At 40.0% G+C, this 8,762-nt stretch overlaps 1 protein-coding gene across 1 annotated transcript; it reads left to right on the forward strand.

The window, feature by feature from the left end:
* Positions 1-239: 239 nt before the first annotated feature.
* Positions 240-5,828, forward strand: MYLIP (myosin regulatory light chain interacting protein; the record flags this gene model as incomplete). The annotated part of the gene is made up of 5 exons (XM_009702389.1): positions 240-425; positions 1,166-1,363; positions 1,695-1,859; positions 3,645-4,065; positions 4,439-5,828. Coding segments are annotated over 5 exons (1,060 nt in total), but the record flags the coding sequence as incomplete, so codon positions are not given.
* Between the last annotated feature and the right edge of the window lie 2,934 nt (positions 5,829-8,762).

Here is an 8,762-nt window from a genome sequence, read left to right on the forward strand (position 1 = left end):
TTTAATAGTGCTTTTAGATACTGTCTTCAGGTGTAGCCTCATCTTTAAGTGTGAGTGGTAAGATGGAGGCCTTTTTCTTTCCCTTGTGCCAGACTTTCTCTGCTTGATACATTTGTTGCAAATTCTTGATTACCAAACTAATGGTTTCCAAACATATCTGAGATGTTATTTGATACATATCTTGATTACAAACATCTCTTAACATTTTGTGTAAGCAAACATTTCTGATTCCATTGCAGGCATATGTTTTTCTTGCACATAAAAGAAGATCTTCTTGCTGGTAATCTTCAGTGTTCTTCAGAGCACGCAATTGAACTTAGTGCGTTGTTGGCACAGATGAAGTTTGGAGATTACAACCAGAACACTGCCAAGTACAATTATGAAGAGTTGTGTGCAAAAGAGCTCACCACTACCATTTTGGAGAGGTAAAAAGAGCACAATGATGTAACCTCCTTTTAGGAGATGAAAAGCATAAGATTTTGTTATGCCCTCAATTGCTGATGCTATAGTGTATCTTGTGTTGTTAAAAAACCCAATAATACAGATAGCTTTGGAGATCAAAATACAACCTGAATATTTAAGTGATGTTCTGACTTCAGTTCATTGTTAAGCTCAATTATGAGTATTTTTTGTGAAAAGCAAAAGCTGTTGAACTCTAGTACTTGGGGAAATATAGGTATCTAATTTGGAGCAGGGTAATCAAATTGCAAGTATATCTGAGACCTACAGTTGTGAAAGAAAGTAACAAGTACCCTTACACTGAGAAGTAAATGGGATTCCCAAAACACCCTCCTAGCCCAATTCGTGTATATCAACAAACTTTGTGTGTCATGCTTTCTGTAGATTTTTTTTAGTTACGAACCGAGTTATGAACTCAGGTAAATATGTTGGGGGGGATGTTAGTTGGAAAGCCTTGATTATATGTAGCTTTTTAATTTCTAAGCAAATGCACAACATTGTCTACTGAATATTCTTGAGATGTTTTGGTAGTTCTCAGTTCTTTCCAGTTCATGATTACTGGAAATCTATAGGCAGGTAAAGCAAGTCACAAGCATTTAATAATCTGTTTAACTGGGTCATCTAAAAACCCATGTTAAAACAAGCTGCTAACAGTAACAGCACATACTTAAGTTATTTCACCTATCCTTATTCTTTTTATCAACAGCATTATTGCGAAGCACAAGGAGCTAGAAGGTCTAAGTCAAGCTTCTGCTGAATACCAGGTTCTGCAGATTGTTACAACACTGGAGAACTATGGAGTAGAGTGGCACTCAGTGAGAGACAGTGAAGGGCAAAAACTCCTTATTGGTGTTGGACCTGAAGGCATATCCATCTGTAAAGATGACTTCAGTCCTATCAATAGGTACGTGTTTTGTGGAACCATTTTCATCTTCCATTTTTCAGAAGTACTGAGCACGCCTCTGGTTTTTGCATAAAGAAAACTGCTCAATGAATTACTAAAAGGAGCTATTGTAATGTAGGGTCTGAGGACACTACCTGCTTATAATGAAGATGACAGCTGGCCTTAATAGTCTTGATTTTTATATGTATTTTTGAAGCGGCGTCTTCAATCTAGTGTTACAGGCAACAGTTGCAGGTCATTGTAACTTCTGATAAAAGTGCACCATAGCAGTTTGTGGAAAATGCTCTTATCCTTAAAAGCTAAATAACCTTTCTTTTATATTCATTCACAGGATTGCTTATCCTGTTGTTCAAATGGCAACTCAGTCTGGGAAGAATGTATATCTGACCGTTACCAAGGAGTCTGGTAATAGTGTAGTTCTCTTGTTTAAGATGATCAGTACAAGGGCAGCAAGTGGACTCTACAGAGCAATTACAGAGACGCATGCATTTTACAGGTCAGTATTGCGACTAGAGTCATCTGCTGCTGCTCTTCTCCACAGTATTTGAATGAAGTGTTTAAGCAGCCAGCAGTCTTGACTGCACTTCAGAAATTCTCTGCAAAATTTCATTGTCTTAGCAGCCTGTACTTTCCTCTTCAGTCCAGAAGTGGAACAGGTTTTTGCTGCTTTCTACTTTGTGGGGTGGGAGTACAAGTAAGCCAATTTTCTCAGTCCACTGCTATGAATAACAACGTTTCAGAATATAAACTTACTGCGTTCTTTGATACTTCATGAACAATACATTTTTTGTCCTTATGTAAGAGGGAGGAAAGGAGCAGAAGAAAGATCCTGTCCTTCAGAATATGTAGGTTTAGCTCATATGCACATGTACTCCTTGTTTCTCTTTCATTTGGCTCTTCCAGTTGCTAGAAGTTACCTGTATGCCACCTTCCCATCCTGTGTATTTAAATCTTCCTACAATTCCTGTGTCCTTGCCCACATGCCCAGGATTTTGTGGGCCAGCAGCTATCAATTGTCTTTATCCTATTGTTCTTTGAGGTAGGGGTGCTATACTCATTTGTTGACAGCTGATTTTAAATCCCTTTTCCTACTGTGAGGTCCAGCACTGATCAGTAGAACTGTCACAGACACTTTGTGGTGGTTTCTCTAAATTAACTACCACCTATCAGTTTCAGTTACTTTGTAAGAGAAGAATTGGACTTAAAGCAGAGGAGAGTACATACACTAGGCAAAGACCTGTCCAACTTCTCAAATTATATCATTTTAATAGCAACAGCAACTGATGTCAACTAGTTGCCTTTCTAACCACTGCAGCTAATCAGCAGCTAACCGCTGCTTATTTTCTGAGCCTGATGTGAAGCATGTCTTGTTCTGCTCTGTAACTGTGTGCCCTCACACTGCTGTTTTGCACTCTCCGTGCTTTTTTCCAGGCAATTAAAGCATTATATAACTTCTGAGTCTTAACTTTTTGATCTTTGTCTCTGCTTGTAACTTCTGCTGTCCTTTGCAGTTTTTGATTTTAAGCAGAATTTTAGTTAGGCAATAGCATTTGGCCATAAGCTTAGGTCTCGGACCTTGGGCCCTGTGAGGCTGTAGTCATTGTGTTCTGTGTTTGTGTTTCCTTTCCTGTGTTGTCTAGAGAAGTGATATGCCTTAATAGGCTTCTGCAGATTTAACTGTATCACTGAAATATGTGACAAGCATGGTTAGGGTAGCTGAAATACTCAGTGGCAAATACAAATGCCTTAGTTTAATTCTCTGCACTGCATTCACACTGGTTCCCTTAAGATGATATACTACTAGTATATAAAGTCCTGAGTGGAAATTTGGTTGAAGGCATTAGTTGACTCTAGACAGACTCTCAAAAATGTTTAGCATAAAGAAAGAGGTGTTAACGCCAAAGACAGTTGGTTGGAGTTCTTTAATGCAGTGTTTGGAAATTACCATGTAAAACCAAATTACCACCAAGCTGAACTGTGGATTAAGCAAGTATTGGCTATTTATATTAGCGTGATGCCTTAAGTCCCTTCCATAGGTTGACTCCGTTTTGTCAGGCACTTGACATTTTTGAAAATGTAAAATAACTGCCGCTTTTTCACTTTGCACTTTTCAAAGTATAGAGTTGTCATGCAAACAATATTCAAGAGCTTAAATATTACCTCAGGCTGATCTATTTGCTTTCATTTCAGTGCTATTACTTCAACTTTGGAAACAAATTATTGTAGCGATAGGTTTATTGGTATTAACTAACCAGGTATGCATTTTCCTGTTGCTTTATAGGTGTGACACTGTGACCAGTGCTGTCATGATGCAGTATAGTCGAGACTTAAAGGGCCACCTAGCATCTCTATTCCTGAATGAAAACATTAATCTTGGTAAAAAATACGTCTTTGACATTAAAAGAACATCAAAAGAAGTTTATGATCATGCAAGACGAGCTCTTTATAATGCTGGCATTGTGGATCTTGTTTCAAGAAGCGACCAAACCCCACCGAGTTCCCCCCTTAAGTGTTCGGAAAGTAGCATGAACTGTGACAACTGTGAGGGTCTTAGCTGCCAACAAACAAAAGCTCTGCAAGAGAAGCTGCGGAAGCTGAAGGAGTCCATGCTTTGTATGGTGTGTTGTGAAGAAGAAATAAATTCGACCTTTTGTCCCTGTGGCCACACAGTATGCTGCAAGACCTGTGCTGCCCAATTACAGGTAATTGCAATGCCATTAAGATAGGAGTTACCAAATATGTGCAAGTTTTTTGGTTTTCTGTATACTTAAGTCATGGATTAATACCTTTATGTTGATATTCTAGTAAAACTTATTTTTAAACTTTTATTTGTGGTAAACGTAATTCCAAAGAACATTCTGTTTAGATAATGTTTGAAAGATAAGCTTTAGCTATGCTCACTTAACTTGCAGTGAGGGTAAGGATTAGATGCATATTTCTCACAATATCCTATTATAAATATGGGGATTATGGAAAAGTGCTGGGTTACTGTGTACACGGAGGGAAGTCTCTAATAAAGTGTAGAGACTCTCAATATATGAAGTAAACTAATTCCCTAATGTTTTTCCTTTCCAGTCGTGTCCTGTTTGCAGATCTCGTGTGGAGCATGTCCAGCATGTGTACTTGCCAACCCATACCAGTCTTCTCAATCTGACTGTGATATGATCTGTGTGTACACTTTAAGCCCATCATGTACTCTTTAAACTGCACTAATATGAAATGCAACCATTGATTGTGAAGAAGGCAATCACTCTGGCACCTATCCACGATCAAAAGCAAAAATACTGCATTTTTGAAACAAATATTCTTCGTTCAGCATGTCCAAAACGGTTTGGAACATCTTCTGAGAGCAGAAGTGTAATCGATTCGTGTTACTTTAAACTTATGCATTATTCTCCTTTTTAGCATGATGGCATTGCCACAAAGCTAGGTAACCCTGGAGAAATGTGGTGTTACATATATTGATATACCCAGTGAGAGCGATGCAGCCTTTTGTTCTACACTCTCTGAATCCTTTTTAGTACAGTCACTCCATTTATTTTAATAGTAAGACTAGCTTTTACAAATACCAGTTTAGTATGGCTCATAGTTTCTGCTTTTAGTAAATGGCTTTAAAGAGGAGAGAACTTTTTTAAATATAATGGGTTTTTAAACTAAAGTTGCAAGGCTTCATCAAGCAGCTGTGTTTAACCCAGAATTCTATTAAATAGAAAACCATTCTGAGAGAAGAGCTTTGGAAAGGTAGGACAAGTTTGTTCATCTCGGGAGCATTGAGGGTGGGTCAGGAAAGTCTTCTGGTGGCAGTGTCCTGTGGAAGCACTGTTATGGGACTTCATTCACAGCTCTCGATGGGCAAAGGTACTCCCAAGTTTCCCACATCCAGCCTGGCTCTGGTGGTCTTGGGAGCTGCCAGCAGCTGCCCTTTAAGTTGCCTTTATTTTTGGAGACTGATTTAAACTATTAAACATGTACCATTAATTTCTAAAATAAGGGTTGTGTATAATTTTAAATGCTTTCTTCACTTAACATCTCTATTGGGTAGGTCATTTCCGGCTAAAACGTTTTTAATTTCCACCCCCCTACTTGGGCATTTTGGGCTCTGGTTTCCTAGTGTATTCTCCAGGGTACTGAGGGAACTAGAGACCGTGTTTGGGTGCAATACTGGCTTAATCAAAGCTAGCAAAGTACACTGTCACTTTACTGAAACTTTCTGACTATACTTTTCATATTGCCTTAATGTAGCAGTAATGTGTGTTTATGCATCTGTTTCTTTGCACAGACATTTTGTCAAAATATTAAAACTCTACTTTTTTATGACACATTAGCATATAAACCTTACTCTAAGAGGGTATTTATTTTTTCACTTTGTAAAGAAAATTTTGTTTCCTCATGAAGCAAGAGCTTTGTCTTATATCGTAGGCAACTTCTGTCTTTTTATATTCAGATTAATAAAGGACTTTAAAAATCGGCTTTGTTATTGGTAAGACTTTAATTTTGTTCTGAAATTCATCGGAGGCGTTACTGAACCGAAAATATGATGTGAAGTACTCGTGTTTACAGTCTGGAATGTTGTGTCAAGTTTGAAGAGGTAATGAAGGTTCCTCAGGTGCATGGAGATTTCAAGGGAGGGAAGCAAACGGACATGGTATAACCACCTTTGGTCAGGCAGTGTGCTTTAAAACAGCTGACACAGTCCAACTGCAAAACAGCCTTCAGAATTAACTTTGTGAAGAACTTTCCTCCAGTAAATTACCCCAGATGTGCAGGGTATATTCCAGTGAGATGAAAGAGATGAAAAATATGCAGCTTGAGAGTAGAGAGTTAGTTTCAGTAGTCCTGTCTAGGAAAGTTCTTAATTACAGATGTATTGGTGTCTTTTTTGACTGAAGTGATTCATATTTACTAACTTAGCAACTCTGCTTTCACATTCTTGAAGAGATGGTGCTTGAGCATCTCCAGCATGGTGCTCTGGCTTAGCCCCACCCGTGAGCTGAAGGATGTTGGACAGTGCGGGGATCAGACCAAAGCTCTCTGGAATCCGTGGAGCTCTATTCTGGTGAGTGTGAACCGAAGTCACTTAACTATGACCTTTTAAAATTAATTTATTGCTATTTAAAATGGATTATTGCAGAGTAGCATGTCCTGTTGTCAAGACAGTTCTTCGGGGATTGAGGTGTGAGGCCCTGGACCTAAAATTATTTTAGGCTAGCTCTGAAACCCTGCTGATGAGAGAAGGGGGAAGGTGGCTGGCAACTAGGGAAGCAGCTCTGCGTACAAGAGCAGTTTGTCTCAATGCCAAGTGCATTAGGCACAAGGTAACTTACCCTTTTAAAGATGAAAATTCTATCTCAGTGGGGAAAAATTCATCTCTAGCACCTGCTGAAGTCACTTTCAAAGATGATAAAAGTTCTGAGGAAAAGTTGTGTTGTCCCTGTGTGCCCTTTACAAGGAAGGAATGGGTACACAAGTGTTCTCAGGGAAGAGTCTGTCCAGCTACCGTACCAGTGTACAGTAGTGCTAAAGCAAACCTTCCTCGCTTCCCAAGATTACTTTGTTCTGTGCTAACAGAATTACATTAGTAACACCTAATCCATCATCCCGTGGCAGCTGGCTGAAATGGATTGTAAATTAATATGAATAGATGTTAATACAGGCATCTGATTTAAAGCATTCAACAAGATCAAGTAGTTAAAATAGGCAAGCATTAACTCCAGGTCCTTGTAATTAAATTGGCTGTGTAATTAGACATCCCTAATAAAAGTAAGTCTAGTAGTTAGAACTCTGATCAAGGTGGGTCTTGGCATTGGTGGAATTTGGGCAAAGCTTGTGACTTCTGTAAACATACTCTGCCTAGTCTCGGAAAGCTATGGCGAGGATTGGGCAGAAGTGGGGAGGTGCAGGTCCAGACAAGAGCCTGGCAATTCCTGCTTGTACCTGAGACTGCTGGGAGTCTCGTTCTGTGTTGGCGAAGGAGAGCGTGGAGCGCAAGCGGAGGCTATGGGCTTTTTCCAGTTGGGAGGGGTGAGATCAGTAGGTCAGTATGCTCCACAGCCAGTATGGTTTTAATGAAATGCTGTTACCTGTTCTGAGAATTGAGCACCATGTAACCTCTTCTGAATGTTGTGTCTCACTGAACGCCTCACTTGGTTTGTATGTAAGATTGAATAGGATGCAAAACAATGTAAGAATAGCTTCAATTTCTTCACAGACAGCTTTCTTCAGAAGCATTGTCTGAAACGTAGTTGATCGTGCTGTGCTAGAAAAGTTTTGCTTAACCATCCAAAACTGCTGCGGTATGCATTGCTCAATGTTTGCAGTTCCAGTACACTGTTTCTTACAAGAAGTACTGTGTCCGATCCACGTGACCTGCCAAGTGCTGTGAAGAGTGTCAAAGAAAGAATAGGAGATCTTGAACTCCACATGCCACGTAGCCATCCTGCAGAAAGAGTCAGGTCTTGTTTGCCAAAGCGCTGGTCTTTCTCCTAAGACGCTTTGTCTGGGCGTTGTAATGGATGGCAGTGGGGAAAAAACCCAAAACCCCCAAACAAAAAAAGAACAGAATAGTTTGTGGGAACAACTGGAGTTTGTGTCCTTTAGACTACTTCCTCCTCAGGAGCGGGAGGATTGATCACAAGGCTTCATTTGGTGCTTCTCACACCTTCTGTTAGCGTTATCGGTGCGTATCAGGCACTTAATGAAGTCTGCTCCTGGACAGGTATTTGCTACCCAAAGCTACTACAACTTGGCAAGAAAGCTCACAGAAAATTCAGTTCTTTATCTTCAGAACTGCAGTGCAGCTGCTGTAATCCCAGCGGGTGTGTGCAATGTCATTTTAAAAGGCTGTAATCTCAGGTTTGTGCTACAAGTACCTAAATGGGAGAAACTCACCTTCGGGGTGACTTGCTGGGTATATTCCAGAGCTGGAGCTGTGTTGGTTACCTGGACCTCCCGACAGTGGAAGAGCATTCCAAAGTGGCCGTGTCGAGAGAGGGCTGCGAGTAGGAGAACTGTAGGAGACTCATTCTTACTAAAAGACTGTTACACTTAACTGGTATTAATACATGAGGGATTTGGCAATAGCTACACCTGTGCTACTGGGCTGGGAAGGCCCAGCCCTCCACCGGCATCTGCCTGGCTTTCATCCTCCCTTCACTACATCAAGATCTCTGTTTACAGAGAGCTCAACCTGTGAGGGACTACAAAGGCAGGATGTTGAGGTGTTTCAAGTTACAACTGTTAGAAAAGCACAGCTCTATCTTCCAGCATGTAGTTGCTCATTTTGGGGTATGTATGAACGTTAAAAATGCTGAAGAACTTTAGAATGAAGGCTTCTATATTTTTAAATTATTTTGATTTCTTAAGTGCCATGAAAGCATGTGCATAGCAGCATTCATACATT

The sequence above is a fragment of the Cariama cristata genome, unplaced genomic scaffold (genome assembly GCF_000690535.1).
Source record: "Cariama cristata isolate BGI_N322 unplaced genomic scaffold, ASM69053v1 scaffold6906, whole genome shotgun sequence".
NCBI lineage: Eukaryota > Metazoa > Chordata > Aves > Cariamiformes > Cariamidae > Cariama > Cariama cristata.